At 46.6% G+C, this 18,110-nt stretch overlaps 1 protein-coding gene across 2 annotated transcripts in view; it reads left to right on the top strand.

Moving 5' to 3' along the window:
- The window catches only part of SYT17 (synaptotagmin 17), a 48,757-nt gene that overhangs the window by 9,450 nt on the left and 21,197 nt on the right, over positions 1-18,110 (top strand). The window contains exons 2-4 of one of the 2 annotated variants that reach the window (XM_035889247.1): positions 2,749-2,766; positions 9,437-9,585; positions 10,008-10,627. In XM_035889247.1, coding sequence (XP_035745140.1) covers positions 2,762-2,766; positions 9,437-9,585; positions 10,008-10,627 — 774 coding nt within the window. In that variant the 5' untranslated portion in view covers positions 2,749-2,761. The remainder of the gene's footprint in view (positions 1-2,748; positions 2,767-9,436; positions 9,586-10,007; positions 10,628-18,110) is intronic. The other variant, XM_035889246.1, reaches the window with a different exon arrangement.

Raw genomic sequence — 18,110 nt, forward strand, 5'->3', positions numbered from 1 at the left:
GCAGTGCGAGGCCGAATTAAATTTTGGACTGGTTTAAACCCTGGGCAATTTTCCCCTCCAGGCCTGCGGTTCCCAGCTGCCTGTTTTCCATCTGTAGCTCTGAAGGCTGCCGCCCAGTTTTAAGATAAACCCGAGGGGAGCATTTCCAGCTGCACGGGGAGTCTGGGCGCTGGGGCGGTGATGGAGACACCCGCTACCCATGCCACACGTGACCCCGCGTCCCATGGGGCCATGTCCCCCTCCAGCTGCCCTGCCGTGCCCCCATGGCCCCCATCCTGCTCGGGGCAGAGCCGGGTGGTTGTGGGGCTCCTAGGGCCCCTCGCTCGGCGGGGACCTCAAGTGAGGCCAGGCGGGCCCTTTGGCAATGCTGCTGCCGGGGCCCAGTGCGCGGGGTGGGGGTACCTGGGTGGGGACAAGGGCGGTGGGGACACCCTGTTATCCCCACACCGTGGTGTCAGGCAGATTGAGGCGGTGGGAGGCCACCCACGGGTGTGTGGCTGGGGGGACCCCAGTGTCCCTGGGCAGCTGCATCCACTGTGGTGGGGCTTGTGAGCCTTCCCTGGGGCCATAACTGCAGGGACACAACCCAGCCTGTCACCAGTGGGGACCCCACCCTGCTGCAGCATCCCTGGGGGCGCTGCCATGGCAGGTTGTTGTAGCTGGTCCCTTGACCTGTTTGTGACCAGTGGCTGTGCTGCTTTGCAGCCTCTGTGGGGGCCTGAGCAAGCTGGGGGTGCTGGGCTCCTGCAGCAAGGTGCGAAGTGGAGATGTAGCCCTGCTTTGCACCTGACTCCAGGCAAGGGCATGCGCGTCGGACAGCCGCGGTTGGCCCTTCATGAGGGTTCACTCGTGGCTGGGGGCTCTCGGCTGGGTTGTCGTCTGCTTGTCCAGCTTGGGTTGACATGGCAGGGCACGACAGCGTCCCCCTGATGGCCGAGCCCTTTTCCTGGGGTGCTGAGCGTGTTGTAGCAGCTTTGGTCCCTGGGATTCCCCAGCACCTTTTGGCTGTTGCATCCTTCCTTCAACCCCTGCCCTTCCCCAGCCCCGATCCTCCTGCCTGGTGTGAGCGAGGTGGATGCACACAGCTGGTCGTGTTTGCTCTCCTTTCATAGGTCCCTGCATTTAAGCCCTGTATGGTGCTGGTTACTTGTTTACCTCTTCTGCACTGTAATTTTTAGTTCTTACTTCTGTCCTCCCATTTCCTGTCTGCGGGTAGTCACAGAGGCACTTTATTATGGTGCCTGTGGGACCGCTGTGTATGCTCTTGGGGCTGGTGGCACACAGGAGTGGTTTCACATCACCGGTGGCCGATTGTAACCAGGAGGGCTGTTTGACACAAGCCTACGGTGTGTCCCTGTGGGCTGTTCGGAAATGCCACTTCCTTCGCACAGCACGTGCTATGGCGTTCGATCGTGTGGCGCGGCTCCAGCCGCTTCATTTTAGAGCAATTTAAATATTCTTGTTGCAGCTTTGCTAAACCACTGTAGCTTTGGCTGCAACTTTGCATTAATAAGGAATGATAAAGCCCTTTAAACCATTTAGGATTCTCTTAAACAGTTGGTCCATGGGTATCTGGTAATCACTGTCTTGTCACATTCCACTGCAGCCTGTCCAGTCTCTTAATTTGTGTTTCAAGCAAGTGGTGGTCTTTTCACCACGCACTGGTTTATGAGAAGTTGAAAAGGGAGGTTTGGGCTGAAATGTGGTCCATGGGAGAGTTTGGAACTGAAGGCAACTTCTGCATCCCAGCTTCTTTATAAAAGGCTGCTCTTGTCCCTGTCAGGAGCATAAAGCTATAAATCAGTTTCTGCATGCGGAAGAGTAGAGTGGGGGATGGGGTGGGGGGGGTTATTGTGTGGTTTTGGTGGTTTTTTGTTTTGTTTTTTTTTAAGGGATTCCATCTATAGAAAGACAGCCAGGACAGTTAGGAAGCTCAGACATTAGAAAGAAAGTGGTAGGAAAGACATTTCATCAGGCATCTGAAATGCTACTAAGTCTCCAGTTTTCAACAGAGTGGGTCAACTATAATGTTCTAAGGGTGACTTTGCAAATAAAACACCAGCTTGTGATGATTTCTTTGTTTGTTCTAGATTTTCTCCATGACTTGGGGGAAGTGGCTGCAGTGCAGATTTTCGAACTGGAGTGTGTGACTCAAGTTTTAAGCATTTAACTTCTATTTTTTATATTCTTCAAGTCCCATCTGAGGATGAGACTGAAGATGCGCAGCTACCTCAAGTGACGTGTACTAATGGATAGTATTCTGAGTCTGTGCCCCTTCCTAGAAATGTTGCTTTTAACGAGTTGCCATTGCAACTGCCTTTTTTTTTCCACTGTGGCATCTAACTGGAAAATTTGGATATGGTTTGCTGTCAGCGGCAAGTAGTTGCTGCAATTAGAGACAGGTTATTAAAGAAAAGAAAATAAGTGGTTGCATGTGATACCCTGTTAGCAAGGGGCAATGAGCAGAATTTTCATGCTTCAGGATGGGTTTGGGAATTTTGCTCCTGCGGAAGGAGGAGTAGAGGGAGCTTGGTGGAGAGGGACTGGAAACAGCAGAATCTGATGCCTGGTCAGGAGACCTCTCCTTCCCCTAACACTTTCAAGGTACTGTCTTGCCAGAAATCCAAGCTCATCCCAGGCTGGGGCATGTCGTGGCAGAAAATTTAAAGTTATTTGAGCATTGCTAACCTGTTTTTGTCTTTTTCATTTTGTTCCCCTTTGCTTCATCTTGGATGTCTAAAAGGACAGTTGGAACCAATAAATGAGGTGAGTTAATCTGATGATTCACTCTCTGCTCTGTCTCCTCTCTCCGTCCTGAGGGGATTGTCTCGTATTTTCTGACTCTTTACTGATGTCCTAGATATAAGTAATGCACCGCATTTTGGGCTGGTAATTTTTTCTTTTTGCAATGTTCAGATTTTGTTTATGGAAGAAACTGTGTGTTTTACTGGAGCAAAAAGAAATGTTCCTGTGGAGTCTCCTCTGCAGACCTGCGTTCCTCAGAGGAAGCCCCTTTGCCTGGTGTGGTAGTGCCCTTGTAGCTGCACATCTGTGAATACTGCAGATGGCTCAAGTATTTTGGGGGGATATCTATGGAGAAATTCTCACATGCTTTATTTCTTCAGCTTCTCAGGAACATTTCAAGGTCGCATACGATCGTAAAGCGATTCGACCCTGTGTGTGCACGTGCTGTGCTCTTGCAGCTGCGTGTCTCCCCCTATGACTACGGAGTGATGCCCTTTATTAGCAATGCCCTTGTGCTGCTTAATGAGCCTTCTTACAAACTGCAGAAGTTGGTGCTGGTGTGGGTGGGAAATGGGCTGAGGTTTGGCTTTCTGCTCCTCTTGAAGCAAGCGGAGCTTTGAAGCGGAGGGAAGGCTGTAGTAGGGATGGCGTGGAAATGGGGCAGCAGCCTGTTGCTTCTCTGATGGGGTGCTCACACCCCGTGGCTGTAGCTGCAAAGGAGCACTGTTATCAGGGATGCTACCAGTGCCACCAAGGAACCGAAGAAATGCAACACTTTCCTGGGTCAAGTAACTTCTTTTGAAAAAAAAAAAAAAAAAATCATTGAAGGTTCTTCATTAAATTAATCATTGTAGCAGAGGGGAGGCGTGTGCATAGCATGCTTTTGCTAATCCATTGTAGTGGCGAGTTTGTCAGGTTGTAATGCTGTATGTGTATGGATCATGCAAATACCACGTGCTGATACATCTACAGGGACGAAATGTGTTCATGTTGCTTGTTAAGATTTTCAAATTAACTAGACCCTTGCCGGGTTAAATCGGAGCTTTCACTTACCTTCTGCTTTTAATTCCTTCTGTTGTACATTTGCCGATCTATTAGTTTGTTGATGTGTGTGAAAGAATAAGCATGTTTCCACTTCAGCATATTGCTACGCCATAGTGTTTTGTAAATCACCCTCTTGCCAACCTACATAATAATACATTGCTACTAGAGAGAAAATACCTGCAGCGAATGCTTATTTTTCTGCCTTGTTATGGCATCAGTGAAGTTGGGCTGGTAACTGCATAGCACTTGTCTGTTGATATAGATGGAATAAATATAGTTCTTAATGTTCTGTTGCAGAAACACAAACATAAATACAGCTGAATGTTATTTCTCAATAGCTACTGATGGGTTGTAATCTTGTACTTTGGTTTCCAATGGCTTCAGGGTCTGCTCGCTAGAATCTCGGATCTCTTGCTGTGCCGGTGGACTTGTAGAAATTGTTGTCAGAAGTGTTTCGACTGTAGCTGTTGTCAAACAAATGAAGATGAAGTTGAAATCCTGGGACCTTTTCCTGCTCAAACTCCAGCCTGGCTGTAAGTTTAGATGCACAATTTCATAGCTTTAACTGAGGAGTAGGGCAGTTCAGCTGCGATGAGAGTATTGATAAAGAGTGGTGATAGGATGTTCAGAGGATGCCATGTAGGAAGGAGGAACCTCCTGCTGAGGGTGGGAATGTAGGCTACTCAATGGCAAGGTGAAAAAGGGCAGCCCCGTTAGCTCGAACAGGAGGGCTAGTCCTTGTAAAACACTTTTCTGATGAGTAAGACATAAGTTATTTTGTAAGCTCGCATAGCTAGCTGATAACTGGTTTCGCTGTGCACCTTTTTCTAAAGATGCTTTTCTTCTTCAGTCCTATTTCCTCTTCAAACAGACCAGCCCTGTAGAGCACTTCTACTTAGCTGAAATGCTGATGAGGTTGTTTGGAAACATTTTCTTATCCTAGCGTGAAGGTGGTTACCATATAGGCAGATGAAAGGCGTACCTTGTGCGTGCTCTGAAGGGGAAATTAATCCAAAGTTTCATTTAGCAAGACATGATCTCCCGCATCATCTTAGTACTCTTCAAGATTTCCTCTTGAATCATTAAAGAGCAACAGCGGCAATGCCAGGTTTTATCTGGGGCTTTGATTAGTGTTTTTGCGAATCTATTATAAAGAAAGTCAGGGAAGTCTTCCTTGTTCTACTCCCTCTTGTTTGGGAATTTGCAGCCCAAAAGTGACCCCATGGAGGCATTAGTGAGACCAAGAAGGAGGAGGGGTCTCCTGTCTTTTAGGGTCTGCTCTGTTGGCTGGGCTGTCTTCTGTGAGAGCAGATCATTTGATGGACGCAGCTTCGTCGCGTCTGGAAGCTGTGGCACGGGAGATGCCTGTTCAGTGCATCGTGTGATGCTCAGAACTCAGTACCTAGGCACCGAGACGCTCAGTTAACTTTATCTGCTCCTGTGAAAACATGCTCTTATTCTGGGTCAGGTCTGGAAGGTCCATGTCTTGGTGCTGCATGAAATAAATTGTCTCACGTTTAAATACTTGTCTTGTCTATATACTCTTTTGAATCCAAGTAGAATAGGATGGTAATTAATATCAAAGCAATAAAAATAGAGATGTTCAAGATGTGATAGAGTGTTTTTTAAATGTGGAGCAGCATATTTAGGAGTTTGATGTATGCCCAGAAATGGATTCACCTGCAATTAATGGGAAATGGAAACAAAATCAATGCTAAATAGGAAAGCGTTGCGCCCAGGAGCACACAGTGATGAGGCTGCAGTATTGGATGTAGAAGATTGCTGCAGGAACAATTGCATACTTGGGAACAAGTAGCTGGGTTGGATGTGAGAGGATGCTTTGGAGTTTCTGTGGTGTGCTGAGGAGCAGAAGGGACATAATGTGTGTTTGGGGGTGTGGGGTGATTGCCCCACAGTGTGGTTTTTGACTGATGGATCCATCTGTCTGGCTAAGGGGGCCATTGTAAGCACTGAAGCTCTGTTCTTCTTTTGATCTCAAAACTTGGATGTATGGTGACTTTGCCACAGGCAGAGAACATGGAGACCTTTGGGCTCATAAAATGCTCTCTCCAGCTTATGTTGTTTTCTCCCAGTCCTGCTCCATCTGAAAGCCTCTATGATTAACTTACTGGAATGGCCATAAGCAGAAGACGGTGCGCTCTGAAAAAAAAAAAAAAGCCCAGTTCTTCATGTTGCGCTATATGCTGCACCTACTCATGCTAGCAGCCCTGGGTAGGGTCCCCAGGACCCCAGCCTAGGTCATGCATCCATCTTCCCTTCCAGCCTTAGGGAATCTGGTCAGTTAGGGTCTCCCTGTTCTGCTCTAGCGCTAAGAGGTGAGATCCAGAGGTGGTGCCTGAGGGGGGCAGCCTGTATCCAAGAGGAGGACACAGGAGAGCAGTAGCTTTGCTTTCTGAGGAGGAGTGGATGCTGCCATGCCTTAAGGTCGCTGAAGTCACCATCTCCTCTGGCACCATTGCAAATCCTGTGATCCCTAAGGATGCCTGTTAACACACGTCGATGTGGAAACTGGAGATCAGGCTTTGCTTGCTTGAAAAGGCTGTTGGCTCCTCTGCTGGAGCTGGGGTGGCCTCAGGGTGGTGCCAGGGAAGATGGCAGTGCTGTAAGCTTCCAGGGTGACTTTGTTGGGAAATGGTGAGGGAACCCAGAAGTGAGGCAGCAGAGGAGATACAGAGAGGGAAAGGAGCCGAGGAGACATGATTGAGAGGAGAGGGGGAGAAAATGAGCCTGTAGAGGAGCAAGAGTCTGGAAGACGAAGAGGAAAGGAGAGTAAAAGGCAGGAGACAGCAGCAGTGTATTTTGTTTGCTGATCAATAGGAGGGCTATGCTTTTTGTGTGTGCAGGTTTAAGGTGGAAATGATCCCATGCAGCCTCTGCTGGCTCAGAATTCAGAAGCTGAAGAAGATTTCTATTTTCACTATGTTGACCTTGTACTCTAAATCTCCGTATGTGTTTTTGGAGGTAGGAAACAATGTCTGGAGTTAAATGTTACAGTAAGGGTTTGGAATTGGTCTCAGAATAAAGTGTTTAACGGGTATGTTTTTAAGTGCTCGGAGATCTGTGTATGCCAATTGACCCCTCGTCCTTTTTTTTTTTTATTTTATTTTTTGAAAAGGGGGCTTTGGATTTAGTGGAAACCCCTAAAATGGAAGAGGGATTTGACACCACCATATTCTGCATTTAGATGTGTGCATTGAATTTGGGAACAAATCAATTTATTGTATTCTCTGCTTGCAGCCCGAAAGTGTTTTAAAAATAGATCTAGGTTTTCAGCTGGGATCTTTCTATCTTGCCACTTCGTCACGGGCCCAGGACACTGGTGTAAGGCAGAATGCAGTCTGCTCCTTCCTTACCTCCCCGCCCAGTCCCCAGAGGAAAACTGCTTTTATGGTCTTCATTGGCCATTAGCAAACATCTGAATGCCTGTGCTTAATAATCCATAATTTATTTTTTGCCCGTACGTGTTCCCTTTGGCAGCTCTGAGGCACCTCATTCTCCTGGAAATTGAGGAGGGGATGTTACAGCTGTAAGTTCAAGCCCTTCATCTTGGGGGACTTGATTTTTCTCACTTTCTGAATTTTTTACTGTGACAACTTAGGAAAAAAAAATCTTACTGAAGGGAGTCTTAATTGCGTTGACCTGAACGCATGCTAGCTGCTTGTTATTTCATGAGGAGCGCTTGCATCCTGGTCTCTGCAGAAATGGCTGGGAGCGAGGGTGTACGCTGGCTGCCTGTTGTGGAATATTCTGCATAAACCCCCAACGGTGCAGGGTCTGTGAGACTGAATTGAAATCAGGACGCAGCTCCTCTTCCCAGAGGTTTGGATTAAACAGAAACAGAGCTACTTTAACCAGAGCCAAAGTTTATTTGAGGAAAAATTATTGTGGCTCAGTAGCAATTTCCTTACTGAAGGTCATCTGTATGTTATTAACTCACTATTATGTTTACCCACTGTAGAACATCTTTAATGCCTCTCTTCCTGATTCCCTTTTCACCCTGCCTTCTCCTCGTTCTGTGCATTTGCTTCTCAAACACAGGTATATCCAAATGCTGCCTATGATTGCGTAGACCCGCATTTAGGCATGAAAAAGCTGTTTGTGTTCCAAGCACTGATTATATGTCAAACTGCATGATCTGGACTGCCTTTAATGGGCTGCAGAGCTGTGCAAATATTGTATGCCCCTTTTAGCATAGGGTTTGGTTTTGATTATTAGCAGCCTTTTTTTTTTAATGTGGATGAGTTGTGTGACTCTGGGTTGGTGAGACTTGCATGGATCCTGGTGTGAACTTTGTGAATTTGGTAAGAAGCTCCCATTGAAATCTGTTTTATATTTGGGGGGCCTTTTCTGTGAGTTTACTGCGTTTTGCAGAATATATTTATTGCTCTAGTCCAGTCTTTGGTTACTAAAGCAAATGATTCAACATATTTTGTTTATACCCAACCAAGCCATGCATGTAGAAAGGGTGAATCAGGAGCAAAACTCACACAGTTATTTCTCTTTGCTTTGCTCATTTCATGCTGATGCTTTCCTTGTGATCCACTGCTGGTTTTTGGAGTGCTCTGTCTCATGGATTAACCAAAAGGCTTCTTTTGCATGATGCGCTACACATGACATACCACTGTGTGCTTTGATTTCCATCGGCAGATGTCTGCCAGCCGCTCCCCTCTGGAGGTGCAGTTGGAGACTTTATCTCCTGCATTTGGTACTGCCTGCTCTTGCTCTTCTTTCAGTCAAGGTTGGGAGGTCTTGACTGCTTCTGTGAGCCGCTGCAGCTATGACACGTTGAGGTTTTTAATCAAAATGTTGTTTTATACGAAAATAAAATCTCAATATATATTCTCAATATGTAATCTCAACTGAAATGGGAATTACACGTGGATTTCTTTATGATGCCAGTCTTCTTTTGAGTCTTCTCAATGATGCTACAGCTCTCACTGCAACTTGCTTTGTAATATAGATCCTGCCAACTTCCCTGCTCCCACCAAGACCCCTGGGCAGTAAAATTATTGTCTTGGGAGAACCACATCTGCTTTACAGAAGTGGATAAAAAGCACCCCATTATTTAAAAAGGCATGTTAATAAGTAGCTGTTAATTAATTGCATTTATAAGTTTGAGTTTTGAAACCTCAGTGATGTACCTGCAAAGCACTGTTTTACTGAGAGGGGCATGTAGTAGGTTTGAGATGCCTGTGTGGTGGTTTCCCACACTGGTTCATCCTAGTGAAGGCTGTGCTTCCAAAGTGTAGCTGTGAATTTACAGCAATAAGCTACTGTTTGGGTTTTGTGGTTTGTGGGTATTTTTTCTCCTTTCTTTTTTCTTAAAGACACATATAACACTTCTGATCAAAATCTGAGTCACACATGCCTGCGTGGCCTCTGTCATGCTCTAATGCTGATATAGCTCTGTTTGAAAGGCAGGCAGAAAGATAAAGCATCTGTTTTTTACATAGGTCTGAAGTCAGTTGCTCGGCCTTTTGCTTGCCAAATAGATGAGGAGATACCCCGCAGCATCCAGGGATGTGCACCCGAGATTAGACCCAGAATACCAGCATGCATTTTTATTCTGTATGTACTCCTTTGACTCGGTTGAATCACCCAAAGGTCTCTCGTTCTGTTATAACAGGATAAGCAGCCAAAATGAGGACAAAGATGGAGACTCTGATAATACAATCAGTGAGCTGCCTCCCACTCTTCAGGACATTTCCCCTGACAGAAGGCGGTCGTCTTCAGATGCATCACGGTCCACTTACAGCCTCACGAGGCGGATTTCAAGTAAGGTCGTCCTTCCAACATTAATGTAATTCTTGTGGGGAAGAAAATCAAACTGTAGTGCTTGCTCTTTCATCTTTTAGACAGGGAATCAAGTAAAGTCGGAGGTACATTGATTAAAATATCTGTGCAGGAGCACAGTGGAAGGGGCCAGCACTGTTTTTCTTGCTGAAGCATATGCATGGTAATTAGACGTAAAAATGGTGTGTGTGGGGGGAAGTGTAGCTGAGCTTGCACTTCAGTGTAACTAAGGGTGCTCTTAACCATTGGCAGCGTACTGGTGAAAGGTCTCACTGGGGAGCCTGCGGTGCTGGGCGTTGCACGGGCACAGAATAACTGTACCCGAAGAAGCACAGGCTGACTTGTGCCTGTCATGGCCTCAGCTGAGTTTCTAACAATCGCGTTTGTGCATTTCTCTTGTCTAGGTTTAGAGTCGAGGAGGCCGAGTTCTCCGTTAATTGACATTAAGCCTATCGAGTTCGGAATAATAGGAGCCAAGAAAGAAATAGTTCAGCCAACTATCCTGCGAAAAACCTATACCCCAGATGACTATTTTAGAAAATTTGAACCAAGACTGTATTCTCTTGACTCAAATAGTGATGATATGGACTCCTTGACAGATGAGGAGATCTTATCGAAGTATCAGCTGGGCATGCTGCATTTTAGCACTCAGTATGACCTGTTGCATAATTATCTAATAGTGCGAGTCATTGAGGCTAAAGATCTGCCGCCTCCGATTTCTTACGATGGTTCAAGACAAGACATGGCTCACTCCAACCCCTACGTGAAGATCTGCCTTCTTCCTGATCAGAAGAACTCCAAGCAGACCGGAGTGAAACGCAAAACGCAGAACCCGGTGTTTGAAGAGAGGTACACATTTGAAATCCCCTTTTTAGAAGCCCAGAGAAGAACTCTGCTTTTAACCGTAGTGGATTTTGACAAATTCTCGCGCCATTGTGTTATTGGCAAAGTGTCAATGCCCTTGAGCGATGTAGACCTTGTGAAAGGCGGACACTGGTGGAAAGCCCTTGTGCCTAGTTCTCAGGTAACAGAATTTATCAGATTATTGCCACAATTTTTCTCACTGTTCTTTTGTGCGGTTCCTTTGCTTGTTGGCAAGTAATGCAGTGTCTAATTAGTCATTGTCATCTTGTTAATACAGCATCTGCTGGGTTGAAATCATGTTGGGCCTATGACTGGTCTTATAGCTAACACAGTGAGGTAGAGGAGCTGTGCTCTTTCATGTTCAAAGGAGGTGGCATGACAAAACATCCTATGCCAGCTCTAATGAGAATAAATCACGACTGCTTTGGAAGCGTGCACCTTTTGGAAGAAGTGCCCTGCATCCATTCCCAGGCACTGCAGTGGCACTGTCCCATCTCAGTCACCCCTGTGGCGTTAACACGACTGTGCTTTGGTGTTGTGGTTTAATCCCGACTGGCAGCTGAACATCACCAAGCCGCTCGCTCGTCCCCTCCCCCGTCAGTGGGATGGGAGAGAATTGGGGGGGGGAAAAAAAAGTAAAGCCTGTGGGTTGAGATAAAGACAGTTTAATAAAGCAGCAGAGGAAAATAATAATAATAACAATATACAGAACAAGTGATGCACAATGCAGTTGCTCACCACCTGCTGACTGATGCTGAGCCCGTCCCTGAACAGCGATTGCTCTCCCCCCAGCCAGCTCCCTCTGAGCACAACGTCATATGGTATGGAACAGCCCTTGCGCCATTTGGGGTCAGCTGTCCTGGCTGTGCCCCCTCCTGGCTTCTTGTGCCCCTGGCAGAGCATGGGAAGCTGAAAATTTCAAAGCCCTTGACTTAGTGTAAGCAATGCTTAGCAACAACTAAACCATCAGTGTGTTATCAAGAGTCTTCTCATGCTAAATCCAAACAGCACTATGCCAGCTACTGGGAAGAAAATTAACTCTATCACAGCCGGAACCAGGACATTTGGGAACACGAGTTGAACCACTGGTGCCAGTTCAGTAATAATTTGATGCCAGAAAGTGTATAGAAGACATATGGCATAATGCACAAGTGAAAAATTGCGAGGTAGCGATAGATTTATTTTCATCATGTCCCTGGAGGAAATAAACTTGCTGCAGATTTTGTCTTATTTAAGTGGCATGTTGTATGCATGCAAGTTGGAGTGTGAATTTTGGACTAGATTCAACCATCAGATGGGATGGGAGGAGAGGGTATAGAGGGTCTGCATGCTTCCATGTCTGTTCTCAGAATAGGGCCCTGGACAGTGCCACCTCCTCTCCAGCCAGGAAAAGAGCTGTTCAAAGGGAAAGTCTGAACTTTGAAGCCAGGAACAGTGGTTAGCTACCAGATTTGCTACTAGCCGTATCACCTGCATAGGTAGAGGCGTAGGATGCTGTAAAAAGCCAAGCTAAGAGCTTGTCATGAGCGCCATCTCTGGCATTTGTGCTAAGGACAGAGTAGCACTCAAGGTTGGTATAACACGATTGCCTCTCCCAGTTCCTCACCAGCTCTGGGACTGCAATTCCTAAGTTTCAGAGCCTTTGCTGAATCAAACCCCTGCGTGAACTCAGATGGTTCACAGTTTCTTTGATTTGTATGTGTTCACAGAAGGGTGGCATAGCCAGAGGTATTAGACAGGATGAACGTAAATCATTGACCTCACCGCTGATTTACGGTGTGGGTCCGAGAGTCTGATTTGGTGTGGAAACTTGTGATCAGACACTTGTGGAAGTAAAATCCACCACGCAGTGGTTATACGCAGTCAGCCGGGTCGCTGACTCTGCTTTGCCCCCTCTCTGTGTGCGGGGGGGCTGGAGAGCGCTTTTACCTCTCACTCCTACCCTCTGCAGTGTGTAAGGGAGAAGGTTGAGACCCCTGATAACTGCAAGAGAGCCCACTAAGATTTGCTGTAATGGAAGTAGGAGTGTTACGGGATTAGCCTGAACATCGTTCATGCAAAAAGGAAAGTTCTGAAAACTGTGCCTAAGTCAAAACTGTGGGGTCCCTGAGTGTGCTGTTATGTAGGATGTGTCTTCACGTCAGTGGGATCTGCTTTGCTCCGCAGAGCAGCAGTGGGGGGTGAGGGGACAGCTGTGTTACGACACGGTTCATAAGGAAAATGGACGAGGACAGATATGATTCCTGGGCTCCCCTCACCGCCTGGGCCTTTTCCCCAGGTGTTTATTTACAAATGCCTGCAACAGTTTGTTTCTTCTTGGCATTTGTGGTTCATTGCAGGCTCTGCGTTGTGTATTTGAGGGCAGAGCTCTCCTCTTGGCATCCTGTTATCCTCCCATGATTTACACCGTGCAGCCTTGCTTTTTCCCTCCCCTCTGCTTTTGCATGATAAATAGTTCTCTGTATTATGTATCTCTTTATTAGTAGCATGGATTCATTCCACAGCTAATACAGACCTTGATTAGACAAGATCATCTCTGCCTTCGTGTGCCAAGCTCGGAGCCAGCCCTTCCTCCCTCCCTCTCCCAAGTTTCATTGAAAGCTGCTGCTGTTTTCAGCAGTGCTGTCTGCTTCATCAGGATTCAAGATAAATTATTTATGCAGAAATTGGCATTTCTGATGTTTATAAAAGGAAGGAGAAAAAGAGGAAACTCCCTTTGAATGGGCAAGCCTAACCTTACAAGCCTTTTGCATTTCTCTGCTTGCTATCATATGGAAAAACTTAATTTACACAAAAAGTCCTTTGCACCTTCATTACTGAAGTGCCTTGTTTTGGTCTTTTCATATTTTCTTGTATCCAGGGATATCCAGGTATCCAGGGAGGGTGTTTGATATCATCTTCCCATGTTTTCTCAGTGATAAGATTTTTAAGTTCATTGAATAAGGTGTATTTTCTCTTAGTGGTGATTAAAGTTAAATGCATTGATCAAAGGGTTAAAATAAGTCCTGGAAGAAGTAAACCAGTAAAGCTTATTCCTTTGAAAAATGACATTTTAATCTTTCAATAATAGTGATGCTGGTGCTAGAAATTTGAGAGGCTTTTTTTTTTGATTGCTAGTTGAAAGATTCTGCCTGTGGAATGATAGACTTGATACGTTGACAACTTTTTCTATACTTCTTGCTTATTTTTTGCTTGATTAGTTGAGGGACAGGCAGCCTTTATTAGTTTCTTGTTGGATTGAACATGAGTCCTTTCTGATCGTGAGTCGATGACAATTTTTCAGTCTGGGTTTGCCGCCCTGGGGCTCTGACAGGGAGCAGCAGCTGGCAGCAGCATCCCCAGCGATGAAGGTCGGGGTGCAGAAAATGCCGAAGCAGGTGTTTGGAAAACCAGTAACAGGCGGGAGAGAAAAACAGGCAGGCATAGATGTGATATGTAGAGATGAAAGACAAAAAATATGTGATTTTAAAATGTTTTTTTAACTGGCATTTATAGACAAAAACATGATGAGCTGGAGAGATGGAGGAGAGCGAATCCAGATGGCATGAGTTGTGGAGGTTTTCTCTTCATACCAGTGGGAGTGGGATGGGGCAAGGTCTGTGGAAGAACAGAGGAAGTGGCCTAAAAGGTGTTGGCTAAGATGAACATCTGTTTTGCACTTGCTGCATCCACCTGGAAGCCATTGCCCTGGAGCGCGCTGGTAAAGGCGGGTGCTGGGTCCTTGTCCCACCCTCACACTGAGCCTGTCAAGTCCAGAACCGGGACACTGCCCCAGGACAGGACTATGCCAGCAGGAGCATAAAAAATATAGGGGATGCCAGCAATTTCTTGGTGTCTGGCATTGGCGGGGGGGGGTGGGTTTCTCCCAGACTGAGGCATGGTCCAGATTCTGCAGCCGATGACTCCATTGACTCCACTGTGAGCTGGGCCAGGATAAGCTCCTTAAAGCTATGAGATGGGATGTACAGCTCTTCAAGGGGTGAAAGCCCATCATCATATGTAGCAGAACATTGTTCCCACCTCATGGAGTTGGTTGTTAACTAACAGCCTGAGAACTTACCTTGGGTGTAAGGAGGGGGGCTGTGCAGCATTGCCATACTCATTAGGTTGGGAATGGGTTGTCAGAGAACCCCAGTGTGGGTTCCCTCAGCCTTGCGGGATCAGTGCAATAAACCACTTGATGCTAAGATTCAGGCAAAAGACTGTATCTGTGTATAAGTGCTTTTTTAGCTTGAATCGTGTGTTCAGCGCTTGGTGGGATTGAGTCCAGAGCGGAGGCAGAGGGGAGCTGCCGTCCAGTACATCACCAGAGCCAGCAACTAAGCAGAAGGACTTATTCCCCATAGAAAATGTCAAAGTAGGTATTGCCAAATTCTTTATCCCTGGTAGTTCTGGAACGTTTTTTCTTGCAGAGTAATTAATGCGTTTCTAAATAGCAGTAGCTGCTCATGCAGTAGCTCTTGAGTCCAGTCCCCATAGGAACACTCTGCGCTCCTTAAATATCCCCTTAAATGTGTGTGGCTTTGCTTAATTACCATGAATGAAGTTGGCAGGCCTTGCTGTAGCTGGGCTCAGATTCACACATTTCGACGTTAAGATTAATTCTGAAGCACATGTTTGGGACCCCAAGTTTTATTGACATATGATTCATTTCTCTCTTGGCAGATTTGAGTGGGCAGGAATAAATGTTTTAGACCAGCAGTAATGAGAGCTTGGAGATCATTCCACAAAAGAAAAAAAAAAATTGCCTGGTTGTGGTGGGAAAATAGCATAAAAATTCCTTCTCCCCTCAAATTAAGCCATTTTTATAGTAGAGGGGGTATGTATTGGACTTGATTTTTAACTTTGTACTATGAGTGCGCTAGGATGACAGTCATTTAAGGAGCTGTCAGCTTTTTACGTTCTAGGTGATAGGTGCTTCAAAAATGGAGTGGCTTTCCTACGGCAGCTCTCTACAGTTTTTGATTCCCATCTCAGGGATAAGCCCACAAGAAGTACTGCACCGTGGTTGAGAAGGAAAAGGGAGAAAGGAATTTGAAATTCAGGTAATGAGTAATTTTGGAGCTTTTCTTTTGGGTGTTACGTCAAAGTGCAGCCGGGTGGTTACGGCGTGGAGGCCTCCAGTGGTGCGTGTACCAAGTTTGTCCTTGGCACCCTTGTTCCTTGGCTTATCCGTTGCAGCCCTGAGAAGGAGCCATCCTCAGGAAATGTGGATGATGCCTTGTGTTTGGTAGCACAGCGTGTTATTGGAAATAATGCCAGCACCCCTCTCTCATGCAGGCATAAAGCATTGGACCGATCTAAAAGTGGCCAGGCAGAGACTTGGTTCAAAGAGCTGACACAACAGCTGACTCGGGGCTGTGTGCATCAGTGTGGAACAGACCCCTGTCTGTGTTCATGACAGCCATCGGAAATTAAATACAGAAGTGAGTGCTGTCAGGGTTTTTTCCTTTTCTTCCCTTTTTTTTTTTTTTTTTATTTTATCTGTCTAAAAGCTTAGCAGCTGCTTAATTAAAGGAATGATGCAGAATCACTGATGATGAACGTGGCTTGGTTGCATGGGGGTCTGAGGGCTCATTAACGGGATGTTAAAATCAACCTGGCAGTTTACCCATGTCTGGCGGGAGAGATGCCCTGGGCAGGGCCTGGCTGGAGGCGGGATGCCATCCCTGCAGCAGTTGGGAGCTAAGGGAACAGTGACGGGATGCTGTGATGGGCACTTATCTGTCCCCCTGCCTTCCCAGGAAAGGCTCAGCAGCAGTGCAGCAGACTCCTGGATTTTCACACCCCTTCCCCATGTGGTCTTGTCTCCTGACAACATTTTTTGCTCTTAGCTTGTGATTTGTTGTCATATTTTGGCTCATGGCATTCTACCATCTTTCTTTCACTGTATCTTTATTTTTTTCCCAGATCCATTTCAGTTGGTTTTTCCCCCCCCCTTTCCTTTTCCAGTCTTTAAAGCTCCAGCCCTGAGAAATTTTTCTTCTTGATCATTTTGTCTTCTTTATCCTTATCCATCTCTTCTGCTTCCATCTGCTGCCTCGGTAATCTCTTCCCTTCCCCTCTGTGCTGTTCACTCCTTGCCCTTTCTACAGAGGACTGGGATGCTGTGGGGTTTGTTCTGCTGAGAAGGAGCCCAGAGGAGGGGCTGGTGGGGCCATGGGCCAGCACTCTCCCTAGGAAGCCTTCCCTCACCTGCCCAGAGGTGTTTGTGCAGGGGGGCTTTCTCATGGCCGTGCAAACTGATGCAAAGCCAGTTAGACTTCAGAAAGTGTTTTGTGTCTCTCTTCACCATATGTCTACTCAGCATCTGTTACACAGGTAAGCTTGTTCTTATCTGTTGGTAAAGATATATTTTTTTTTTCACGTTCTAGTCCTTAATAGCTCAGCCTTCATGAATGATTGCTGCGTGTCACAGGATGCTGTAGAAAGCCTGTTAGAGCAAACTGTTCTAAACCATCAGTTTTCTAATGTGCCTGGAGGTACCATCGCAGATAACCTTGAGGAGGAAAATCAATCTGAAACTTCATTAGGAGCGTTGCATAGATGTCTGTGCTGATGTAATGTGCTCTGGTTCCCGTTGGGAACTGGGGAGGGTTTCAGCTGCAGAATTTTGCTGGTCTTGTAGCAGTGCACAGCAAACAGTCTGGGGGGGCTGTGAGGGAAGGATTGCCCTGATCCAAACAAGACGTGCCAGTGGCATTAATTAAAAGCTCCTCTTCCCTTGAGGTAGCCTCTTTGTGTTTCACAGATGACAGGAAAAAAAACCCAAACCAAACCTTCTTGTGTGTGTCTGGTTCAACCCAAACAGTAACTGCAGAAGGTTCTGGATCCACGGGTGAGCCCAAGGCTGCAAATCCAAGCGGCTGGCTGTGTAATACAGCTGCGGAGAGGAACAGCCAGGAGTGAAATGTTAATCAGAGCTTCAGGACGGCCTCAGACATCCCAGGCTTGGTGTCAGTCCTCACCTCCCCAAACAGGAAATTGCTTTTCCAGGGTCATCTGGGATCTCGGCACAAATCGGGTCGTCATCAGCATAATAATGGCAAATGAAATGATGCCTTTGCATGGCGGTGCCTGAGGGGCACCTCTGCACACTGTGTTCTGTGTGCAAAATACTCAAGGCAAAACCAACAGCATTTTAGTTTCCTGATGAAAAGACCTAGGAAAAGTAAAATTCAGGCACTGCCTTTCCCCATCATGAACAACGAGCCGATGACATCTCTCATGCCTGAGCATCCCTCTCCTCCGCTCAGCCCCGTGCGAGTCTGAGGTTTAGGGAGGTTCCAGGTGTGGCAAAGCAAAACCCACGCTTCTGCGCCTGCAGTCCCCCAGCAATCCGTGCAATAACACCATTGCTGATAAAGGTGCCTATAAAGAAGGTGATGGGCATGGGGGCCAATGGTTATCGCAACACAGAGCGTTCCCAAGGTGCAGGTGAGCTCTGCAGCCACTTGTCCCTTCCTGAGCTGAGTCTCCTGCCTCACAACAAGTCTCCGGCCCGTAACAAGAAGGGTCCTGTTTCTCCTTCTCATGGTAGACCCCACTGTGTTCCCCAGTTACCCCCCTTTTGCCTGCTGAGCCAGTGAGTCCGCTAAGCCAGAGCTCTGTCTGCATCTCCGTCTCTGACACACAGTGTGCCA

The sequence above is a fragment of the Egretta garzetta genome, unplaced genomic scaffold (assembly GCF_000687185.1).
Source record: "Egretta garzetta isolate BGI_Z169 unplaced genomic scaffold, ASM68718v1 scaffold292, whole genome shotgun sequence".
In the NCBI taxonomy this organism is placed as follows: Eukaryota; Metazoa; Chordata; class Aves; order Pelecaniformes; family Ardeidae; genus Egretta; species Egretta garzetta.